This window comes from Rhipicephalus microplus, chromosome 2 (genome assembly GCF_043290135.1).
Source record: "Rhipicephalus microplus isolate Deutch F79 chromosome 2, USDA_Rmic, whole genome shotgun sequence".
Taxonomy (NCBI): domain Eukaryota; kingdom Metazoa; phylum Arthropoda; class Arachnida; order Ixodida; family Ixodidae; genus Rhipicephalus; species Rhipicephalus microplus.
In genome coordinates this window covers 198,573,047-198,598,863 of record NC_134701.1, presented here as the reverse complement: position 1 = coordinate 198,598,863, position 25,817 = coordinate 198,573,047, and the positions used below count along the sequence as shown (strand labels likewise).

Here is a 25,817-nt window from a genome sequence, read left to right as displayed (position 1 = left end):
TGTCACAGTTTAACCTAACATATCTGAGCTGCGATGGTTAAAACACTTGAAGAGTAGATATTTGAATTATTCTGGACTTCAACTCGGCCTTAAAAGGTCCTTTGAAGGCAGACTTATGTGTCATGTCAACTTTGAGGAAAGTGTTTTCCTTATGAGGCATTTAGCTTGATAAAAATAAGAAACCGTTATCATCGTCTAAAATTTTTTAATCTCATAAAGCAAGAAGAGGTTTCCATGCAAATTTGCAAAATGCATATGCGTAATTGAATGGCAGCATAACATGGCGGCAAGTCTGCAGAGAATAAGGACAATAAAACACATTGCTGAGCTTGTAGCTAACGCTTATGCAAATTTAAGGAAAAATGTAGGCATTCACCTGGTTAGAACATGCATGTATGGCAGAAAAAATTTAAAAAAAGCAAAATAATAATTAGTATCTTTTAGCTCTGTTTCTTTTGTTTTGTTTTTTTTTCTTCTGTGATGCATGCATGTTCTAACTTGGCGTATATTTTTTTCGTTTTCTTCCAATAAAGATTCGTTGTAAGTTCAGTGCCATGTTTTTGAGTCCTTTTTTTGGGGGGGGGTCTTCTGTGTAGCTTATGCTGCCATTCAACTATGCATGTCAATCAGCTAGCCAAGGTATCAATCAGCGTTCTTACATGCTATGCTAGTGTGAGGTGGCACAAGTGAATGTTGCATGAGTGGCTAGGCTTCTTTACATTCACTTCAATGAAAAGGGGATGTTATTGGCTTTGTGACTAAAGAAAATTTCACCACTCCCGTTTTACAACGAAAGCTGTTATGAGATCAGAACACGGGTCATGCGCGGCATCGTAGTTGTCCTCCATCGCCGGTTTACATAACCAGTATCGCAATAAATAAGCAAAAAAACTCTAAAATTGAAAAATATTAATGATACAATGGGATTCAAAAAACTCTGTAAATGAAGAACAATAATGACACAGTAGGATTCGATTCAGGGTCCACTGCATGCCAGACCAGTATTCTACTACTGAGCCACGCCAGTGCTTCGAACTCGTTTCTAAACTGGCATCGAGCAGACTTTATGACGGGAAAAAAATTGCATTATTAGGAGTAATATAGCGTTTTGGAACATCAAAGGAACAACCAGGCATCACACAATGTGAATTACATAACGAGCAGGTAGTTCGATGCTGCAACTTATTAGAAAACTTGTTCTTGATCCCCTATTAACTGTGGCACGTACCCACGTCACACATAATTCATCTTCTTCAGCCACAACATAAAAAAATTGCACAAAAAGACTAACAGTGTGAAGCGAATACCAGGCTTCTCCAAAGAATGATGAAGGATAGCATAGTGAATGCCAGCCTACTACACGAAAATATAACTATTTATGGCATAGTGGGTACCCAGCAAGTGTGCTTGTAGAAGTCACCCAAAGAGTGCTTAGAAAAGGCTCTGAAAGGCCCCTCTTCCAGCTTCAGCTGTAACTGTGCTGCGCGTTTTGCGCAGGCCTGGTGTTTCTTTTTCTTCTGCAGTGAACATCGTCCAGTCCAGCTCTCAACATTGCACATGTCTTAATAGTCAAGGACAAGTTCTAGTTGAAGGGCCCTTGTTTAGGTAAATATCACAGGGGAACAAAGAAATTGCTTTTCATGCAAACACTTTGGCCATTTTGTTGGATCATGAGGAAGATCAGCCATTTTACTAATACTGCAACAGCATTTTTCATTGGTCTGTCTGTAATGAAAGTTCAAGATTATCAAGCATTACAAAAATTTAGTATGAGTTTTTTTCAGTGATGGAACAGCATTAATTGCTGTGAGGTCCTAGGTATAATGGTTGCCAATGTATTGATTCTGGAAAGCTACTACTCTTTTCTGTTGAAACATAATGATATTAGTGTGTTCCTGAGAAGTTTATTCAATGTGTAAGAATGCAGGTGCATCTCAAAACTGGACAAAAGACAAATTGGCCTGCAGGGTGTCCCATCTGTGATCAAACACACTAGCAAGTATCAGTCAACAATAATTCCATTTTACAACCAAATGGAAAGAGGATTTATACTTATATGATATGAAAACCATCTAAAAGCTCTGACTAAATTGAAATTAGAGCTAAATGAAACCATTGCTCATATTGAAGAGATGAATCGGGCATCTAAATTTCGTATCATTCACCTCAAAAATCAAAAGAAAATTCAGCAACTTAGTCTCTTATATTATTACAGCAAACATGTTTATGACAAAATAAAATCATTTGTTTACTGACATTGCCTGTGGCAAACAGCATTTGTAAGGAATGAAGTGTCATTTAATTTACTAAAAAAAGCACGGCACACAGTAAATGGGATATAGTCGCTATAATGTGTGCCTGCTGTGCTGACATACCACAAATAGTGTTTTGCTGGTTGGAACATACTTAATCATGTCAGTAATTACAGCAGAAATCATTTCACTTCTTTGTGCCACATGGAAACGAAGGTTAGTGCAGGATAAGAACGTGTTCACTCAAACCTCTGTTCATGATGTTGTGAGAGTCTCCAAGGCTGCTGCAAATAATGCCCTACAGCACAGCATTTGAACATTGTTTCATTCTTTTCACGTTGTCATAGTCAGTGTAAGCAAGATAACAGTTGGCACAAGTTTGGATAAAAGTGAATGTTGAGCACAGTAAAGGCTGAATACTGTGAGAATAAGCAGAGCATGACAAAGACAGTGCGATTGGCAGCGCTTGTGCTGCTTTGCATGCATTGCCGCCGCCTATGTAAGCGCCTCAGAAATTTTCGTTTTCATACTTTCTGAAAATTAAGTAAAGGCTGATAGAAGTGCTTTGCAAACTGAGAGAACCAAGCATAAGCTCGGCACTGACAAAATATACAGGTGTGCACCACTGAAGCTGAAGGTAAGTGCTGTGAACAGAAAGTATGACTGTGCAAACAACTGCCAGAAGAACCTAATGGTCTGACTATTGTTAAATGAAAATTGCCATTCAAGTATTCTCAAATTTTTCATTAGGAAACATAAATATTTGGGATGTTTATGTAATATACTAGCTGTGTCTGCAATAAAAAAACACTCAAGGCATTGAGTGCAACACTTGGGAGAGGTTCAGCAGTGGTTCGACACACTTGTTTGCATTTAAAAAAATACTATGAATGAGCCAGTAAATTATAAACAACACATTTTTTATAGCTCTTGTGAATGCATAATCTGTGCTGCAATGGAACCCTTTGTTTTTTCGTGTTATGTTTGATAAGCTAATGAACCACCCAATTTTATTGATGCATATTGTTTGTATCTTTGCAGGTCTTCCAGTGACGTATGTTTCCATCGAATACTTGCCACAAGGTATCAAGGCATACTACTGCAGAAAATCGAGCTAGGATGAAGCTTGCCTCAATTTGAAGAGCATGGTCCTCCTCCAATAGGACTTTTGTTCAAAAGTTTTAAGCAGTGTTTGGTTGTATGTCATTATGTAGAGACAATGAAAGCACAGAGTTATTGTAGACTTTTAAATATATAACAATCCAGGAACACCAGCTGGCGACGTGAAGCGAGTGATGAGAATTCCAACATAAAGGAAGTAGTGTACCGTGAATTCATTTCTTCTACCAAAATTGTGATTCAAATATTCTGTCTGGGCACCCCAATATATCTACATAGAAGTTAGTGGGGAAAAGGGTCTGAAATGTGAAGAGCCAAATTGGTGCTTGATAATTTTCTCCATTTTGCTTTTTACTGCCATGGCTGCTGTAACTGTTTGTGTCATACATCATTGAGTATTAGGGTATAACTACCTGTGAAGAATGTTTATAGAGATTCTTTAATATTATGGGGGGATTTACCTGTTACCAGAAAGAGAGCATTCATACCGAGTGAGCTAAATGTTTTTGTGGCAAAACCCAATTGTATTAATTAATCTGTTATTTGTTTATTGAACTATCTACTGTCAAAACACCATTCTAGGGTTCCAAAACAGGAAGTACAAATTTATGTTGAGCTTTCTGCACAAACATAAGTCTTAGGGGCATCATACTTTGCATAGTATACCTGATACCTTGGCTTTATAGATGTAGTTCAAATAATGCGCACTATTTAAAATAATGTAGCAGAAACCTTTGAAAATGGCCTTTTAATCATATACTGCAAGGCCCGTTGTCATGGGCTTTTTTCTTATTTGTTACCTTTGTGTTGCAGTTCATATATTTCTACTTAAACAAAATTTTAGTATTTTTTTCATTCTAGCCTCTTATTATCTGCGTTCGCAGAAGTGTTCCTTCACAGAACTAAATATGTTGAGAACCCCCACAGTCACAGTATTACTATTGTACTCGGCGACAACTTTTCTTGGCATTGGAGCGAAGACTACAGAGCCAAATTACGGGCATCCTACCGCCAGTGAATGTAGTTCCACAACAGCGCCCGTATTTTCACCGTGAAATATAGAAGTTCCCCCTTTATTTTTGTGTGGAGCTATTTGAGGCAGGATGCAGCTCCCACCATTAAGATAGTCATTTCTACTTTAATTTATTCGTTGTGGTTTCGCATTTTTCAAGGCGCGATGAAGTCCCGCCTTTTTACATGCTCCTCAAAAACTAGGCGGCATTTGCATCTACATAAAACACTGGCTGCGCCCCTGTCACTTTTCATAGTGTTACGAGATGTGCGCCAAAACAAACTACTTCGCCTAGTGCTACATGTGCAAAAGCCCCGCCTCCACAACTTTCCCTTTAGTGCCAAGAAAAGTTGTCATTGAGTGTAGTGACTTTTATGCTTGTACTAGTAACTTTTTGTATTATAACGCTGGAAGTCAATCATAGATACTTTATTGTATTGTCATAATTAATGCTGTGGTTAACTGTCACTAATTGTGGCAAATTAAGAAACTTGCAGTAAAAAATGATATCATCTTGTACTACAGAAGGTGTGTTGTTGATTAACAGAAGATACCTTCAATTTACTCTGCAATGGACATAAGATAGGTTGACAAGGATTGCGATCACATCATAAATGTAAAATTCAATATTTGAAGACAGTTTCCTGCCCCATTCATGTTCAATTTGTGATCAAAAGTTTCTGTATTTGCACGTCCCCTACTAAAGTTGATTTTGTTCCTCACTTGCAGTCTGTAGCTTTTCTTTCATACATTTATGTCTTTTCTTGCTTTATCGCTTTCATAACTTCAGTTGCCATGTGCTTTTCGTGGTTTTCATTGTCTATTACCTTTATATGAACTGTGTTGATTTATTTGGGGTTGGTCGGGGAGTGCATAATGAAATACAGTCCTAACAAGTTACAAATGATTAAATTAATGTTAATTGGCATAATAAATTTATAGATTCAGAAATGTGAAATCCTTTTCAAACTTTGCCGACTTAGGTAGTCATTAGACATCAAGATGCAAAAATGTTGAATAGATTTAAAAGTCAGTGAGGTATTCGGTGTCTAATATTTGAAATATTTAGGCTTGTACGAATAGTGAATTTCAGGTTCGAAGCAAATAGTAATTTTGGTTAAATAATTTCGGATGGAATTTGAATAGCATATATGACGTGTAAAGAAAAATGGGCATATTTATTATGACCTAACTAACCTGCACATTTTTTTTATTGAAGTAAGGCCTTTATGCAAGTGCTTTCTTTTTTTTTTCAGTCAAAGTAAGTCCAAACTACTTTGAAAAGTAGCAGGATTCGACTTTCAGTAGGATGCAAGTGATAACCTGTAAAATACATAACATTATTCAATACAGTTAGAGTGTATAAGTTTGAAAAACAAGCTTTTCAGCTTTAAAAAATGAATTAATCGATTTGAGGATCATATGTTCATTTAAAGGGTTTTTCAGCTGCTTTTCAAGTACCCATGGAATAGGTTCACGAAATAAGCTTATTGTCTCACGAATTAACGGCCGCAAAAGCTTTTAAAATCTGCCCAGTATGAGCGGAGTTTTGCGATTTTCCACGTGTTGCAATTGCATTCTCTTTTCTTGTGCCGACGAAAGTGCTTGAAGCAAAGTTGAGGGAGATGGCATATGGAAAGAAAATACGTTACGTGCGTGTGGTGACCTTGAGCATTCTTTCTCTTTGTATTTGAATGCGCGGCTTTTCAGTGCGATTGCGCATTTACGCGTGGCCAAGTCGTGGGCACCCACGGCAATCCCAGTAACGACCGAGCGCCCCATGCTCAAATCACCCAATGGCTGGTACAATGGCTGTGACGAGCGATTTTTGACATTGTGATGTTATTTGCCAAAAGAAGAGAGCAATATTATGTGACTTTGAGAATTTATTGTGAATTCCAGGCCGCGTGCTGTGCTATAATGATTAGCTCACGTGTTCTCGGTGGCCTTGACTACCGATCAGCAGCGTTGGCTGACCATGCTCAAAAATTGTTGCAGGGTTCCTTTAAATTCGAAATATGGTTTCACGGCTTAACATTGCTATATTGCAGTAAAACCACTTTTACAGGTGTTCACATGTGGATTAATATAGACCTATTCGTTCATATTGAATACTTTGAAATATTTCATAATTTAAAATTGAATGGAAGTGAATTTGAATCATCTACTATTCGTTTGAATATTTGCACAAGCCTAGAAATCTTTCTTTATATTTACTAAATGAAGCCAAGTGCTTTTAATGATTATCAATTAGTTCATATTTCTTTGTAATTGTAGTTTCTCCCACAACACAAAAGTAATCCTATCTTTTTTTTTGTGCAGAAATATGGCATTCCAGCTGTCCAACGAAAATTAAAGTTGAGAAAACTGCAGAAGCTACTCAAGGTAAGAAGTTTAGGCAGATCCATCTTCATCACTGCTGAATATTCAGGGTAACACTACCGATATTGATGTCAGCGAAAGCAGATGCACAGTAGACAAACAGAGATGAAGTGCTACGCTTGTCCACTGTCTGCCTCTCTTCGTCCTTGTCACTATCTGTGATGTTAACTGTTACCCTTCAGTATGCTGTGTGCCGTGGTGGTGTAGCAGCTGCGGTGCTTGGCTGCTGACCTGTAGGTCACGAGTTTGATCTTGACTGCGGCGATCGTATTATGGTGGAGGTGAAATGCTAAAGGCCTGTTGTTGCGTAAAAGGGTTATCTCTGCCTCACTACTAGCGACAGTTAATGAGACATTATGGTTGCGTCATTCCCGAACTCCGTTTGGTAGCTTGACAGAGTCTCGGGGTTAAGGAACTGATTTCCACAATTTGGGATAACGAAAACAAGCAGGTTTACTGACACTTTCTGCACACTTATTTACATAGTGAAAAGGCAAGAGTTCAGTGACGAGCGAACAGGATAAGATATTAACCCAAGGTCCAGAGCGATGAACGAAGTGGATGAGCCGATAACCCAATGCCTAAAGCGTCGTCTTCTACTTAGCCCAGCCGTTTTAACATGTCAGGCTGGCTCCTCCTCCTTGATTTAAACCAATGACACACATGGCACCACCCGCCATTGCATTAGGCAATAACACACTGTCCTGATGGGTCGGTCGTTGCTCTCGCTGATGCAGAGTTCCTGCAGTCAATGACACTCACGTTGGGTCAGAAATTTGGACAAGTTATCGGGAGAGTTTTTGGGTCTCTCCCCAGAAGGTCAGGGATAGGATTACGGCAACTTAATTGTTCATGCCGAGACATACGTGACAGGTTGGCATCATAGCGTACCAAACAAGCGAACAGTATAGTCTTGAGGCATCGCCAGCTTTCATGTCACTTCGTTGTGTGTTGATCAAGCTTTGATTGATTTGTGTGGTTTCACGTCCCAAAACCACCATATGATTATGAGAGACGCCGTAGTGGAGGGCTCCGGAAATTTCGACCACCTGGCGTTCTTTAACGTGCACCTAAATCTGAGTACACAAGCCTACACCATTTCCGCCTCCATCGGAAATGCAGCCGCCACAGCCTGTTGATCAAGCTCGCCAATGGGAATGTTCATTTCAGTGTATCTTGTCTTCTGTAAACTTTTGAATAAAATACACCCAATCAACTCTATCAGCCTGTCAAGCCTTTTGTGCTGGGTGCTGACTTCAGAAGTTTCATCAAATCAGATGACTGAGTAGGTCTCTATCTATGTATGTGTGAATTATTATATCGTATCTATATATTGAATTTAATATTTATGTGGTATGCTGCATGTAAGTTCGGTGCATTCAAATGTGTTGCCATGAAAGCTTTTATGTCAACAGATTTGTAATGTCTGAGAATTTTTTTTCGTTTTTGAAAAATTGCAGTCATTTTTTTTTGCTTGCTTGGAGATTCTATCGACTTACTTTGATCTTGTTCTAGTACTTCTTAATACAATGCAAAGGTGTCGCACCCTGTGAACTATATCTTAAACAAAGAAAAAGTATAGTAGTGATGATTTTGTAGAATTCTAAATGTTTGAATTTTTATTCACTTTCTAGAGAATATATATATATATATATATATATATATATATATATATATATATATATATATATATATATATATTCTGATCTACTCCTCCTAGTTGAGTTGCTGCTATTCTTGAGGATACAGGCTTGATTCCTGGCTAGGGAAGGGGATAAATTCAGATGAAGACAAGATGCAAGAACACCCATGTGTTGAGTTAGTGTACCTTGAATATAACCAAATTTTTTCTTTATATATGTATTGTGTCACGCACATCTAAGCATTGTGTAATCACATATACATTAACTACAAAAATGACAAGGGTTCACAAGATTGGAAAAAGTTTCAGAACTTTCCAAAAAAATAAAATAAGAAGAAATTCATATCGCCATTAGTACCAGAATATACCCTCTGTAGCTGTATTTGTGTTCTAAATATAACAAGTCATATTAGATGACCCACCTTTTTTTATTGTCCAGCAACTCCCGAGGATCCACACGCACAGCCGAGCCATTCATCCCTCTGTGACTATAAGACTGGAAGACAAACTGATAAGGAAGTACATCATAAGGTCCACACAGGCAAGCAACCATTTCAGTGCCACCTGTGCCCCCAAATTTTCCTAAGGAGTGGCCATCTTAAGCAACACCTGCGCACCCACGGAGGCAAGCAGCCATATCAGTGTTCTTGGTGTGATAAGACCTTCTCGAAAAAATTTAATCTCACAGAACACCAACGTATCCACACAGGTGAGCGACCATTCAGCTGTCATATGTGCCCAGAATGTTTCACGTGGAAGAGCAATCTTAAGGAACACCTGCGCACTCACACTGGTGAACGTCCATTTCAGTGCTCTTACTGCTCAAAAAGCTTCTCTCAACCATCCACCCTATCGAATCACCGGCGCCTCCATACAGGCGAGCAACCATACAGATGCACTGTCTGCTCCAAGCGTTTTGTGCAGAAAAAAAGCTTGACATTTCACATGCGATCCCACAATGCACATTAGGTCACCAGCCATGTTATCTGTTCAGTGTTATTGTATCCACATTTCAGTTTTGTGTATGTATGCTGCATGTTGTTTGGAAGTGTCTTGCTGTGACCGTGTGCTTTCACTTGTCGAATGTACATGTGATATCAGAGCATTTTCACACCTTAATTGATGAGCTCTTTGAACTTTTCTTTGCAAGAAGATACCACTGCCTTAACACTTTCCTCACTATAAGTGAACTGAGCACCTTCACACAAACATAAAGGTAGCTGCTTAGAATGAACTGCAATTATTTTACTCACCTGGCCACTCAGGAAAAAATAATGCGAACTGTGCATTGTTGTGGAAAAGACATCTCAGATTACAATATGCATTTTGTATCATTGTTGAGCTCAAAAAGAAGTCGTAAATCCATGCGACATTCTCAAGCCGTCTCTTTAAGAACACTCTTGAGTGAGCATGCCTTTCTTATCTGTCTGTTTTGTCAAATCTTTTCTAGAGTAGAAGTACCTCCAGGAAAGTTATTTTTGTAAAGGCATTTTCTAATTCTTTCAGACTTGGATATAGTATCGTATCATATAAATCTTTGAAGATTTTGCCACTTTTTTTAAGCGAATTTGATGTGCAAAGTTGTCTTCACCACATTGCTTCAATATAACGCGAGGAAGGGGCTGACTGCAACAAGCGGAGAAGTTTACTAAATGCAAAGCATTTCCTTGCATACTGCAGCCTCTTTGAGTGTTTATTGTCTGGCTGGCTGGCGGGGTGCTCTCTTGTGCATGCAGCATCAAACCGTTTCTACCGGATGTGCAGCTCTAGTAGCACATACCCGCGTGCAGTTATCTGCCACAGGTAGGCAGGTATGTGCCACAGGAGATTTACAGGTTATATATACCCAGGAATGGAGAGACCAGACACCGGCAATTTTGACATGCGAGTCTTGGGAAAAAGCTGACATTGGCACCGTTGATACGATGAATGCAGATAATAAATGTCAGGGTCCCAGAAGGAATTGAACACCAGCATTTCGCGTAGCAATCAAGTATACTACAACAGAGCCAGGCCAAGATTCAGAACTACTTTTCAAATATGTCCTCATGTTCATGAAACGTCGATTGGCATTGCAGTGCTGGCTATCAAATTTTATGAACATTACAAGTCTACTTCTGGGATACAGCCGTCACGTCGGGTCAAGTTAGGCGCGATGCGCTGAAGTGTCGTACTGTCCAGGGCTGCCATCTTCATGCGCAGCAATGCTTCATATTAGCTTGCCGCTTCTGGTGTTCATAATATTCATGTAACTGCTGGCATCATTATGCAACTGTAAACTGGTTATATAATACATATAGTGGTTGTTTAACATTTGTCTGTGCATGCATTTGTACGTATAATTAGTGCCAGTTCAAAAATTCTCAACACAGTCACCTTTCATCCGCAAGCTGCACATAACATCAATAATCAAGGTACATTGGATCTGTCGAATTTTTAGTTTTCATTTTTCTGCGATTTGTAGTCGGGGTTGCTAGTTATATGCTTATATGCAAAGCACAACTAAACATGATAATCATGACATGCCTGTCATGTAACAACATGACTACATGCCACACTCATGATGCGCTCGCGGCCGTTTCACTAGCTTCACATATGCAAATTTGGTATTACGTAACGTCAATGGATGACGAAGGTATGTGACTGGTGCTGACAAGGTACATTGGATCTGTCGAATTTTTCGTTTTCATTTTTCTGCGATTTGTAGTTGGTGTTGCTAGTTCTATGCTTATATGCAGGGGTGGGCTGTATGCAAGAAAATATGGTGTCGTAAACAGCAACTCAACATCTTCAGATGCAATCGGGCATGCTCATTGGGCGTTGAAGCTTGGACTGTGTTGGCCCTAATGTCGTTGTTTCTCAATATCTTATGAGCTTGCTTCCTGGAATGCTGTATGCAGCATAGATGCCAGCCCTCTTCCCTGGATTCAACTGTGCTTATCATCACGTGCTTTGCAGAAAGCTGCCGTGCTCTTCTCTTTTATGGCAGCCATTATAATAGCAGAGAGAGGAGGGAAGCAAGCGGTGACTGTACACGACGGCAGAAAGCACACAATGTCAAGCAATGGTTTCCACTCACTGTGTGGCATTCTCCTAATATCACACAGCTCACTCTCCTTAATGCAGAAGAACTGACATTTAGGTGGGTTGAACGTGGTTATGCATGTTGAGTGGTTTCAGCACAAAACGAATAAGGGCAGAAGCTTCTGTCTCTTCCTTACTCTTGTCCTCGCCCATATTACACTGCTTGATGGTCGATATATAGAGTGTTCTGGCCACTTTTGTTTGATGTAGCCATTCATTTTTGTATTCATTGACATCAAAGCATTGTCGTGTTAAAAAAAATTTTCGCAGATCCCACGTACAGTGGGAATCGATGATATGCGAAGCACGAATGAGAAAGGTTGATACGTCACTTTAAAATAAGGACAACGTTACGACGTGGAGGTAAATGATGCCGTACATGACTTCCGTGTCATGATTATCATGTTTGGATATGTCGTTTACCTTCGTCATCTGTTCACGTCACGCGATACCAAATTTAGTATATGTGGAGCTAGCGAAACGCCTGTGAGCACGCTATGAGCGTGGTATGTTGTCATGTTCTTATATGACACGCGTGTCAGCATTATTATGTTTGCGCCCTGCCGTGGTGGTCTAGTGGCTAAGGTACTCGGCTGCTGACCCGCAGGTCGCGGGTTCAAATCCCGGCTGCGGCGGCTGCATTTCCAATGGAGAAGGAAGTGTTGTAGGCCCGTGTGTTCAAATTTGGGTGCATGTTAAAGAACCCCAGGTGGTCGAAATTTCCGGAGCCCTCCACTACGGCGTCTCTCATAATCATATGGTGGTTTTGGGACGTTAAACCCCACAAATAAATCAAATCAAATTATTATGTTTGCACCAGTCATATTTCATCATCCATTGACGTTGCGTAACACCAAATTTGGTATTTGTGGAGCCAGCAAAATGGCCGCGAGCGCATCATGAAGGGCCCAATATACTGCAATGTAGCGTTGATGCGCGCACACACTGTGCACAGCGACGCTGCGTTACCAAAACGCAAGCACGTTATAGTCTGACGCTAAGCGCGACCGGTCGGTTGCCGTCGGGCAGCGTCCACCGACGCGGCCCGACGGCAACCAGCACAAAATGCGACATGCTGCATTTCGTGCCAATGCGTTACCCAGACAACACTGCGTCTCCCTCTTTTCGTGACGGAGGGACGCGTATGGGCTGAAATGCACATGCGTCAAAGCAACGCAGCGCGGCGTGTGCCTGCAAGTATATGGCAGGACCGGCGCCTGGCGTGGCAACGCCAGCGTGACGCAATGACATGAACACCGGCAAGCACGTGCACCACGTCACATCAAAATATATTGTGGCCTTGACTCTGGCATGCAGTCATGTTCTCACATGACACGCATCTCATGATTATTATGTTTGCACCAGTCACATACCTTCGTCATCCATTGACGTTATGTAATACCAAATTTGCATATGTGAAGCTAGTGAAACGGCCGCGAGCGCATCATGAGTGTGGCATGAAGTCATGTTGTTACATGACAGGCATGTCGTGATTATCATGTTTAGTTGTGTCATTTACCTATATCATTCGTTCACGTCATGTAATACCGAGTTCGGTACATGTGAAGCTAGCAAAACGGCTGCAAGCGCATCATGTAGTCATGTTGTTACATGACACGCATGTCATGATTATCATGTTTACACCAGTCACATACCTTCATCATCCATTCATGTACTGTAATATCAAATTTGGTATATGTGACGCTAGCAAAACGGCCGCGAGCATATCATGAGTGCGGCATGTAGTCATGTTGTTGCATGACACGCAAGTCATGATTTTCATGTTAGGGTCTGTTGCTTGTGTTTGCAATGCAATCATGTCACACCATATTAGTTTTGCAACATGCCATGCGAACGAAACCACCGCAACAGCTGCAGGACTATGAAATGTAAGTCATGACATTCATGACATACATGTCATGATTTTCATGTTATGACAAGTTAAACATGTTCTTCATACAGTCATGTTATGCCATACCAAGATTGGTATTGATATCATTATGAAAACGGCCAGGAGAGCTAAAAGTCGTAGGTGGCTAGATAGATACGCTGAAAGTCGTCAAAGTTTGCTAAGAAATGCTTCGCATTGACATAAGGGATAATTTGATTCACGAACATTTGATAAGGTTGGGTTTGACTGTATTCTTTATAAGCAGCTGACAGGAAATAAATTTTTTCAAATTTCCAGAAACCTCATTGTAGCAGTGTATGTGTCGCAAGGTTCGACCGCACAAGTTTATTGTATCTGTTGTTATTCTTCTTTTTGAATGCTGTTCATGCAGTGGTATGAAATTTTTGTCTTTTCTTCAATGTGCATGCAGTTTTTTTTTCTCTGATGCCACAGTGTAATGCCTAGATGATACATGATGTTAACCGTTTATTCTTACTTAGCCGTTTTACTTGTTCTGGTTTTTTTTTAATTCTCTACTTCTTTTTGTACCCACTCTATTGCATCAATAGCACATTTGGGCTATGCGAGCATATAATTGAATAAAGAATACTCTGTCTTTTGTATGACACCTTTCGAAATGTTTTATTTTGGGGCAGTTTACACTGCTGCTTTTTTACACTATAATAAATTTCGTTTACTGTGTACTTGGAACATCAGTAAACCTTTAACACATAATAAATTCTGATTCTGATTTTTTACAAAAGATCACAATATGTGGCACAAGTGTTGCCATAAGCTTTGTAATGCTGAACTTCCAGTAGTTTACTTTACGGGACGTTCCATGATAACTTTTGGTTGAAGGCACATTTATAATGCTGAACTTTCAGTTTACTTTGCAGGCCGTTTCATGATAAGTTTTGATTGAAGGCACACTTGTTACAAGACAATTTTTATGCATCATATTCTTTGTTTGCTATTGCTTCATATGTTTGCTTTGCAAAGGTAGCAGTGCCATCGAAAAGATTGCATGTGCACTAGTTATCTCCTCAATAATGCAAAACATACAGCAAATGTTAGGCATCTCATTTAGACTTGTTCATATAGTTCGTGAACACTGACTAACAAACGATCCTTGTGACACAACTATGTGTTCATGTGCACAGAAATGAAATACTTGTCACACAATACAGTAGTGATCTTGAGCATAGCAAAACTTTTTATTTAGTTATTCTTTTGCAGATATGTAGAGCTTGTAGTAGATGCCTCGGGAACAAGCTGAACGAAATGCCATGAATAAACTCTGTTTTCTAGCTTTCAGCACTGCCAGCCTCACATGCTTATCTCCTGTCACCTTTTCACCTTTACTCGGGTGAATTAACTGCACTATCTATAGTTTTCCTAATTGCTCTGGTGTGTGATGGGACCATCAAAATATATGATAAGTTTAGTGTGGAGGTCTAACCAAGTGCTGTTAGGCACGTAATGGTGCTCTGAAGAAATCCAAGTACTATTGTGTTCCAATGACGCAATCATTCATAAACTAATTGTAAACTGCAGTGCAAAAGCACACTTCAGTGCTTAAAAGCATTCGATTGAACATGTATATGAGACTGATAATCTTTCTAACTTAAACTTACCCATCAGAGTCCACTCACGCAAGCGCCATTAGTTCTTTTGCAGTCTCTCTAACAGGTCACACTCAACACACACGCTTGCAGTACTTGGCAGTCTTTTGACGGATATTTGTTCTATCATTCAATGCAACTGATATAATAAAAATGATTGCTTTCACCTTGTGATTTCCGCATTATTAACCTCATCATTTTTGTGAGTTGGCACTTCCCATGCCCTCCTCAGTGGCGGCGCGTACAACTTTACGCATCAAATGTAAACGCTTGTCATGCACTGCATGTTCTTTAATACAGCTTGAAACGTGATGGGCACTTTGGTACATGCACCCTGGGTCTATAATTGCACCTAATTTAACATCACTGTACCACGTATTATTGTAGAGAATAACATTTCATAAGACACTACAATGTTCGACAGGCCTTTCAATGTACCTCGTTGTGAGAGCTGTCAAAATTATTACTTTTGTTTGCTTTGAAAGGATATAACCGGTAACTTATTGCCCATGTTTTCAAGCCTGGGAGTTTTGTACAAAATGCAGTACGGCTGACTCTATAATAAAAACCCAAAGGAAAAGCAAGCAGGAAAAGATGGAAGCTTGCAATGAGAAATTCAAAAATAAGGATGCTGTAGCTGTAGGTGCGGAAGCTGACGTTTCGATAAGCAAACTTGTCTTTTTCAAAATTGCAACTGACTTTTTTAGCACTTATGTATGTATGCTTTGTACCTTCTCCTCCAATCCAAACGAAGGAGAGGGCAACAGTGAAAGGGCGGGAGGGGGAGACAATGAAAGGCTGCTATGGCAAATTGGGTGAGTAAGAAGAAAGAAGGTATTCTGTGCAAACGAAAAGAAAAAAAAAAAGAGGGAAAAAAAAGTGGGATGGGTGGGGGTGGGTGAGGGGAGGTGTACGCGTGTTGTTGAGTTATGGTTGTCAGAAGAATTTATCTCTTAACAATGGTAAGTTAACAAAATGGTAAGTTAGAAATTTCTAAAAGGAAGGCTGAACACTTACTGGTTCTCGTTGGATATGTACCATATGGTATGGACCCAGAATGTTTCAGAAGAGCCCTTTTTGAAACATTCATACCTGCCGGCTAAAATGTATTCTTGTGAATAAGATATGACTGTATATTTTCTGTCTTGGGTACTGAAAGTTTAATTGGAGGATGTGAAGTTTGAGGTCATCAAAGTTGCGACTTTCTACATTAAAATGCTGTGCTACTGTTTCGAGAATTTCTTTGCCATGTACGCGGGATGCCCGTTTAACTTAACAGGCTGTCCTGTTTCATCAGTGTACCCTTTGTGACGATATGAACATTCGATCATGTAGGCATATAGGCATCCCAAAAAAGTTTATTTGAATGTTCACTGATGCTGTCAACAGTACCCAAAAATTTAGCAACATCTTTGTTTTTGTTTAGTGATATGCCTAGAAGAAAAGAAGAGCTAGGATGGTATGGGTACAAGTATTGACTTACGAATGTTAGGCACACTAATTTTTAAAGCAAAAAATGACTTATATCTACCTGTTATATTAATTCTCCATTACTGCATACTACAATTCATTGCATATAATGCTGCAGTGCTAGCAGTTCGTGATGTTTCACTGTAATCAGGGGGAAATTTTCATGTTGCAAGCATAACTTTTGTGCACAATTTCAGCCTCTCAGGCATGCCCCGGCAACAAGGGCAGCTTCTTTTTCACCAAGCTTTATTCCGCTGATCTCATGGACAATTATGTGGTACTTGTTCTGTAACCAGGTACAATAAAACAATTTTCTTGAAATGTTGCCTAAACAACGTTTAGATGCTTAGACAAACAAATGACAATATGCAAGATTCACATTGCATATGAGAAGAATCTTTTTTGTTTTCAGATGTGGCATTACAGCACCTGAAGTTGAGCACCTTGTGAACTTGTTCTGCAGTCAACCTTTCTGCATGATAATTTGCCATTGGTGCACTACAGAAACTATGTTCTATTTGCTTCAACTTGTTGACATGTAATTCAGTTAATTTGTTTCAAAAAGCAATGGAGTCTATTTTTACTTCTCATTTTGCACTTTTTTACCGATGTACACATGGCCAAGGATAGTGAAGCATGGGAGGGGCTAACAAATAAAGGGAGATGCGTACAAACATGGTATCCAATCGCACAGGAGCGAGTGCATTGCAGATTATTGGGGACTCTTTGCCTTACGATGGACACAACATGGGCTCTTGATTGTAATCACATCATCAGTATTCAATTCAGGATCCGAAAATATCTTCCTGCCTTTTTTCAGATATTCTGCTACCTGTGTGAACACTTATCCAATTTGTGTTGTGCTGCTATGCTTGAATACAGGTTTTAGATCTGGCCGTGGAGACGGTTACATTCAGATGAAGGCAGTATGTAAGGGTGCCCATTTATTCATATATAGGTGCACATTAAAAAGCCCCTAATTTCTCCTTTACATATAAATACAAGCACGTTTCGCACATTGAAGCCTTTTGTAATCATATGTAAGTGAGCATAAGAAGTGAAAGATACACAATTGGGGAACAAGTTCCAGCCCTGAATTAAAGAAAATATGATGATTTTCAGCATAATAACGTATTCCCTCTAGGTTTATTTCACCCGTTGTACTAGTATTTTTGTTTTACTATATAACATGTGATATTCCATGACCCCTTTTCTTTCTTTCTGTTCAGCAGGAAGGCATTTGATCTGTCCAGGAACTCTTGAGAATGCCAGTGTGCAGCTGCGAAAGCCAAGCAGCTCTTCCCTCACTGTCTCTGAGACTGGAAGGCTATGTGATATTGAAGTATATCAACTAGAGGTTCTCCCATGCAAGCGACTGTGTCTGTGCCACTCGGGCCCTTAAAGCTTCCCATGGATTGCAATCTCATGAGGCACTTGTGCGCTCACACAGCTGAGCAACCATGTCAATGTCCGTTTTGTCATGAGATCTTCTCGACGTAGCACAACTTTGTGGAGTACCAATCTGTCCACATAGGTGAGCGGCCATTTAAGTGTTATTTGTGCCCATAAATTTAGCTTCCCATGAAATAGAAATCTTAAGGAACACCTGTGCACTCACACTGGTGAACGTCCATATCAGTGCTCTTTATTCTCGTGAAGCTTCTATAAAAAATCCATCCTATCGTGTAACCTACGCCACCACATTGGGATGGGACCGTACAGCTGTCTTTTTTGTGGGGCAGTTTCTTGAGAAGGCACATATAATTACCATGCTGAGTTAATAACCAGCCAGGCCATCTGTGAATAATTGCATTCATATTTCGATTCATGTCCACCCAGTATGCATGCATGTTGTTGAGGCACATAGTGCAGTGGGGTCATGCGGAGACCCTGAGACACACGTTCCCAGGTCCCTTGATGAAATAAAGTTTTATCTCCCCTGGAACTGGCGTCATGTTAAATTGACGCATGACATGAAATTTAGGAATAATATCTTATAAATTTTTGAGATATTCTTACTATAAGGAGATTTCACTGCCTTACTGGGGTCTTTTTGAGTATTATCTCTTTGTATTGTATCAAGAAATACTGTGTTCAATAAAATATTCATGTTAAATTCTTAATATTTGTTGTTTCGCTGGGCTGTCTATAAATTTTCCAAACACTATAGATACTTCCACCAGCGTGAAAACTGATTGGCTCATTTCTCTTCTAAAAAACAACCGCATTTCCACAGGAGTCTAGTGCCGCCCGCAATTTTCGTGCAGCTGCAACTGAAAACTCCCCTTGTGCAACTGTCACGGTTGACCTTAAACAACCTGTACACAAGCAAAATTAGGTGTATGTGGTATTCCTATGTTGTTAATGCACTGTGTTTAACCAATCCTTTTTAATTTCTGAGATACAACTAAGATATTGATACCTTGTAATGCTTTTTAAGCTGGTGGTGGGATGACCTACTGCAACTGTTGTAAGCAGTGAGCATTGTTTTGCAACTGTGACACTAGAGTCTTGATGAGGGTAAAAATAAAAACAGATGCATACTCGTATCACACAGAAAATGCCAGGTGGTAGAACCCTAGTTGAGGCGTGCATCAAAGTCATGTGGTGGGTATATGGCTTGTAAATCCCGGAATTCAACTTAATTTTTCACTCACCTGTCTTAGTGTGTATGTGCTTTGCTGTGCTCAATCAACTTGGTGACATCTTAATACACTTCGTAGATAGTAGGTAAGTCTTTTGTGATTAAGTGCCTACAGAATGTTATACACCATGGTGCTCGAGTTAAAGTTCCTTAAGCTGTAATGTACATAAACATGGTTGTGGGAAGGGTGGGGGGTCATGGATAAGGCATTATCTTTGCTTTTTCGTTCATTCATTTTTATGTGCTAGTGCAGTGGTTCTCAAATGGGGGTACGCGAAGCCACTTCTATGATCCGCAAAACCCTCAACTTCTTTTTTTTTTAAGTCTCTTGGAGTAAAGTTCGGTCGTGACTCAAAGGAAATACCGAAACAGGTTGAATCTGCCTACAGATATGCAACTCTGTTTAAGCGTGACTGTGCTATGTATTGATGAACTGTCTAAAATGAATTGATGTTGCACATTTGTTTGATGTTTTTGGTAGCAATGAAAGGCACCTGTTTCATGCTCCAGTTGTACTATTTACCTAAGTACCTCCTCTCCCCTCCCTTGCTCTGCAAGGGGTCCCCCATCGCTTCCACCAGTCTACAAAGGGTCCCCGACACAATCGTGGCTGAGAATCACTGTGCTAGCGTATGTATGCTCTCGTAAAATAGAAAATCTTCTATGGGTGTTCAAACTCCCCGAACCTTTTTTCCATTGATATGCCAATGTTTCAATCATACAAGAACATATATTTTACGCTGGCATTTCAGCATCTTTTCCTTCTTACCTTTGTACATCCCTTTCTAAACAAGAATTTGGAAGTGACATGTGGCCACCAATTTAGGTACATGTGAATGAATTTGTAATTTTGAAATCATTTTTTTGTTTTATCGTATTGTCTTCAGTATTATCTGTTGCTGCTGTTGCTGTGAACGCAAGATAATAATCTCTATTATGCCATTGATTGTTGGCTGAGAGCCTATATAGATATGACAACATGAATGTGATTTCTTTTTCATGAAATTGTAATGTGGCATTTTCTCATTTTAATAAATGATGCATAATTTTTCTTGCATTTACTTTTATTTGCGAATGCTTTTGCAAATGTATTTTTTTTACCATGAAATTATCTGAATTTATCTCTAAATATTGTCGTACTTGCTCAAGGTAGGCTGTATGAAACCTTTCTGGAAAGAAATGAGGGCAAAAAGAGCTTTTGCATGTTTTGTTAGGATTCTTGAGACTGATGTTTACAATGCTCTTTGGTGTATTAAGCTATGGCAAAACAGTTTATGTTCAAGTTGAATCATTAATACAATGGCTTTGTTGACTTTGACAATAATGTGCGTACTAGTTGCATTACACCTAACTTTTGGTCTGAGAAGTTGTTTATTGCTGAGCTTGAATAATTTTTTTTTCAAGGACATAGACACCTTTACTGCAGACCACTCTCATGGCAGAGTTGTGTGTATTTGAAAGGGAAAAATCTTCCACCCATTTAAGTTCTAAAATCTACCCAACACTTATATTTAAAAAAAAAAAAGATCTTCCTACTGCCCACCTTCCAAAAAGAAGTGTCATTTTATTGTCTTTAATTTCAGTGTACTTCAGAAGCATTCGAGTTACACATGTTACATAGGCTCTGTCGAAAAATATGTGGCGCAATGTGCGTGGTTGCTTGAAGTACTAGAAAAATTGTTAGCTGCTGTATCCAAAGGAGGTTATGTTTAGTTCAAGTTATACATTACCACAGTTGATTTCCAGTTTCTTAAAGCTCAAATAATTCAGATTCTTCTGTACATATGTTCTTTCTTCATACCAACATATGTGTCTCCAGTATACAAGTAATGCTACACACACTAGGTAACAGAATATCTGTGGTCACCTTTCATTGGTGGCTTGATGCTTGGAAACGTTTTTGCATCTTTGAAAGTCATCAGTTTTTTTTTTTTTTGTCACAATAAGATGTTACCTCTTCCTTTTTTATGACACCTTTAGTTTTCAGCAATTTATTGTTTAGTTATCATATAAATGTTCGTACTTAATGAATTCGTTGTTAATATTATAAGTTTTAGTTTATCAACATCTGTAGGGCTGACACACCTTATACTTGGTTCAAATTAAGCTAAAAATTGATTTCAATAAAGTTATTGTCTTTGAATATTATTAGTCTTTTATTCTCAGCAATGCTGCTCGAGCATTTGAGTGATGACACTTGGAAGCTTATATTATATATTGCACTAGTAAAAATCAATGTTCATTACAAATTTACCTTTTTAATGAAATGTTTAGATCTACGTGCATTATTCAAAGTTAGTTGCTTTGTTTAGCCACCAACCATCAAAACGAGTAAAAAATACAAAGGAAGCTACTGCTCTTGAAAAAAAAAAACTGCACTTATGTGTTGAATACTATGGGAAACCTCACGTATGTGGGTCAGTGATACTGACGACTAGTATTTGATTGATGGAGCTTCGCTTGTGCACTGTTGTCCTTACATTGTCATTCTACTTTAAACGTTCGAGACTGTACACTTCTGTTATTTTATTAGTGAATTCTTCTCTTACATTATTATCTTTGCTTGTGTATAGGCTTTGTTGAATAATGTAATATGCCTAACAATCATGTAGATATGTTCAGAACAGGTAACTTGCAATGTTGATTGCTTCATGTATGACATACAATTAGAAATTATAATGCATACTACATGCAGCTCCAAAAAAAAAGCCTAAATACATTACCAGTATATTCTTCTATATGAAAATGTGATGTATATTTGAAATTTGAAGAAGCTATTGGCTATCATGCTTTTCTACAGTGACCTATTATGCACATAATTCTATTAATTTGGTAGGGTATACCTATCACTTTACTTTTCAGCTATAAACCAATTTTTTACACTTGAGTGGGCAGGTTTTATTAGTCCAAGCATTGTGCAATCACAAAATATGGAGATGGAAGTATTAATGGACCTGTATAACCCTTAGCATTTGTATAAAAAAAAGAAAAGCTGATCATATTTAATGTCAGCATCTACTCCCTCTACTTTCATTCAAAATATTGTAACTGCATTCGTGTTTTAAAATAGAAGTGGTGTTCAGGTGACCCATCTTGTCTCTTTCTGCGCAGCTGAAAAGCATGACTGTGGTCCAGCGGCTCCCGACTATGGCAAGTCGCAGCAAATACAACTGCAGAGCCCTTCCATCTGTGACTTCAATACTGAAAGAGTATGTGATTGGAAAGTACGCCGTGAGCTTCGTTTAGTCAAGCGACCATTTCAGTGCCATTTATGCCCTCAGCGTTTCCCATGGAAATCTGCTCTCAACAAACACCTACGCACCCACACTGGTGAACGTCCATTTCAATGCTCTTTATGCTTGCTACGCTTCTCGCAACAATATCACCTGAGGTCTCACCTACTCCTTCACACAGGCGAGCGACCTCATAGCTGCATTGTCTGTTCCAAGTCTTTTGGGAGGAAAAGTAACCTGAAAAGACACATGAAATCTCACTACGCTGAGGTATCTGCTACATAAGTATTATTGCACCCATATTTTAATTTTTAATTTTTACCCATAGTTCTGCACGTGATCCCCCTACATCTGAAACGTTCACCACATGTTCATGTTCTGAACTAACACTCAAATTGTAGAATTCTTCAGCCTAAGGTGATTTGCTAGGGTGATTTTGTCACCAGCTGAAATCTTGCTCATTAGTAGGTCATCATAAATTATCCCTTCAGAAATAGTTGTTATTGTGTGGAACAGATATTTGTTGTAATCTTAGTGTCTGTTCTTTGACTGGGGCATGTATTTACTTTTAAGGTACACATCTATCTTTGCAAACACTGACCACTACTTTGGATTCACTTGTCAGTACACCAGTGGAACTGGTTACATGTCATACTTCTATGTTGGGAAAACATTGAGTTGTTTACAAGTATTTTGTTCTATGATACCATTCCTCACAAAGTCTGAACTACCTGTTTTCATACCGTGATATTTTAGTGAACACTCATCTCCGTTGTGTTGCACGGCATAGCTTGTGTACACGGATTAAGTATCTGGCCATGAAAGCAAAATTTTGATGTAGGTGTGACAAGAACAACATTGCTTATATTTAAGTGCGTGCTAAAGAACCCTTAATGATCTGTACTGAACCATCACTGTGGTATATACTTCATAATAAATGGTGTTTAAGGCATCCAAAAACCAGAATTTAATTTTTCACTCCTCAGAGTACATGTATGTTTACCTGTATATATGTAAAACTACTTGCATGGGGTATTTCTTAGGTCCTAATGGATTTAGTACGCAAGTGTTTTGTAAAGAGGTGCAACCAAATCTCTGATTAATTGTGGTGTAGTAGCTGAAGAGTACCCTCAAGCTCTAAAGTACATAACCAGTGGCGATTCACACCAGTGGCACAGCCAGGATTTCATTTCAGAGGTGTGGGGATGCTTTCGGTTTTCTTGAAATTCAAACTATTGAGATTGTACTATATACTCGTTCCAATGTTGCATTTTAGCCCATTTAGATATTTTCTCTTAATGTGAAACATATTTTTGCTTGGGCATTTATACTTGTTTTTCACAGTAGCCTCTTGCTTAACACTACTTAAGTTTCCTTGTTTAATGAATGTATTAATTATTTGTTTTTATATCTTAGTTTGAATCCTTAGTTCTAACTGCTATTGTTGTTGCATTTTTTGTAAGTGAAGAAATTTATTTTAGTTTTCATATTCTTCTGTGGCATTGCCCTCCTCCCCCCTTTTTTTATATTCTTCAGAGCTAATTCACTGCCGGAACTGAGAATTTTATAATTTATTATCGCCTCTAAATGCTCTTGTTACAGGAGATATTCATTATGAATGCAACTTGTCAAGCAAATGTTATGACCTGGCTACTTTGTTTACTTTGAGACATTGTTATAAAATAAGTGTTCAGTTAACTACTACTGTTGAAAAATCGACCCCTGCAACTGCCCTTCAATGGGCTCTGGGGTCCTACTTGTATATTAATAACCAACAATTCTATGTATTTTACATGCAATTAACAGGTTGATTGATTGATCGATTGTAGTATTGTAGCCTCTAATTGGGGCCCTTATCTATCAAAAAGGTTGTGAAAATATTTCACTCTCATAATCTTATAGCTGTCACATTCCAATTCCTTTTAGTACATTTGTTTGCCATACAGTATCAAAAGATAGGTATCATTGTGCACTTTACCTTTGAAACTACAAATAATTCCCCTAGATTTTTTTTTATCTGAACTATCTATTGACTTCATATCCTTCTTTCTAATATGAGAGAGCCCCTCAATCTATTTCTCCTTCTCTTGTTCAAAGTGAACAACAACTTATCAAAGGCAGCTTAAGCAATGTGAAGTAGTATAACCTGTGCTGTAGCATGTGATCTGACCTCAAGTACTAAACATTGCTGTGCTTGATATTCAAATCAGAAATGTGTATAATGTACTACTTATTTCTGCTGCACAAGATCATAACAAGTGAAATATGTCTTTATGGCATGTGCATTGAAATATTATTGCATTGAATGTTGAGGACTTAAGTCAGATGTCCTGTGTTGTGTGTTTATGAGGTCATACAACTCTGTCATTTTGTTATTCTAGAGTCTCTGATTCTTTTACTGTGAAAGCTGCTATGAGATCACAACATGGGTCACGTGCAGCGCCTTAATTGTCCGCTGCCACCGCCGGTCTCTGTAACCACATCGTACGAAAGAAGAAAAAATAACAGTAAATGAAAAACACGAAGGACACAGTGGGATTCAAACCCAGCTCCCCTTCGTGCCAGCCCAGTATTTTACCAATGAGCCACGCCGGTGCTTGAAACTCATAGAGGTGCTTTGTCTGTGTAGTCCGTTTTTTTTTTTCTTTCTTTCGTGTTATCAACTTTGCAGTGCTGTTTTTACCTACATTGTAGTGTCTTCTCTGATACCCCATCGTTGTTGTTATCACCTGGATGTCTTGCCCTTTTTGGTAGATTTGCAACTTCCCTCTATATACTTTTGTATATAGGTAAGAGCCATGCACTGCAACACTTACGACAATAAAGTGCACTTTGAAAACTGTCACATTTTTCGTAATCTATCTGTCTTCGTGTTTATGCAAAAAATAGAGCATCAATTTCCTGCATGCAGTACCCCGTATTCACTGTCACTTGCAATCTCCTCTCTTCCTAGCCTTCACAATTTTCTGTCTTGGTCGTTATCATGACCTCACGCAGCCATTGCTGACAGGTCACGTCTGAAGAGCACTGGTGCAGAAACGTGCTAGTGCTTTACCCGCAGGGGTGCTTGCAAATTTGCAGGCATTTGGTGTGTTGCAACACCACGGACCCGAGCACATGCGGGTTGGACCCACATGTCACAGCTCAGACAGGCATGATGTGCACGTTCGTACTGATGAGCGACCACATGTCTGCATAGTCAACCCCAAATCCTTCGTGGAAGCATTCACTTAAGCTCTAGCATGAGAACGTTGCACGATTACTCCACCAAGTAGATCACTTGCTGTTTAGGGGCCCTCTATGCAATAATTAGGATCAAAAACGAGTGTCTGCTTATGTGCTATTTATGCCTTATGGCATTGTGTAGAGTATAGGAGGATGCTGAAGTATAACCAGAAATCAGAAAAAAAAAAGATCAGATATGTTTCTAGTTTACAATTGTCGTAATAAAATCTGCACTATA

At 39.1% G+C, this 25,817-nt stretch overlaps 1 protein-coding gene across 1 annotated transcript; it reads left to right on the top strand.

Moving 5' to 3' along the window:
• On the top strand, positions 1-25,199 carry LOC119169609 (uncharacterized). Its single transcript, XM_075885771.1, has 5 exons — positions 1-3,335; positions 6,706-6,768; positions 8,847-9,374; positions 16,675-16,765; positions 22,192-25,199. The coding sequence occupies exons 1-5, from the start codon at positions 3,233-3,235 to the stop codon at positions 22,637-22,639; spliced, it is 1,233 nt and encodes a 410-aa protein (XP_075741886.1). The 5' UTR covers positions 1-3,232; the 3' UTR covers positions 22,640-25,199.
• The last annotated feature ends 618 nt before the right edge of the window (positions 25,200-25,817 follow it).

What these genes read in the sequence shown, in the direction of transcription:
- LOC119169609 (XM_075885771.1), top strand. Translation starts at nt 3,233, where the DNA reads ATGTTTGATAAGCTAATGAACCACCCAATTTTATTGATGCATATTGTT. An exon ending in GCGATCCCACAATGCACATT is followed by an intron (nt 9,375 to 16,674) that starts AGGTCACCAGCC and finishes GCACAATTTCAG; the next exon opens with CCTCTCAGGCATGCCCCGGC. An exon ending in AATTATGTGGTACTTGTTCT is followed by an intron (nt 16,766 to 22,191) that starts GTAACCAGGTAC and finishes GTTTTAAAATAG; the next exon opens with AAGTGGTGTTCAGGTGACCC.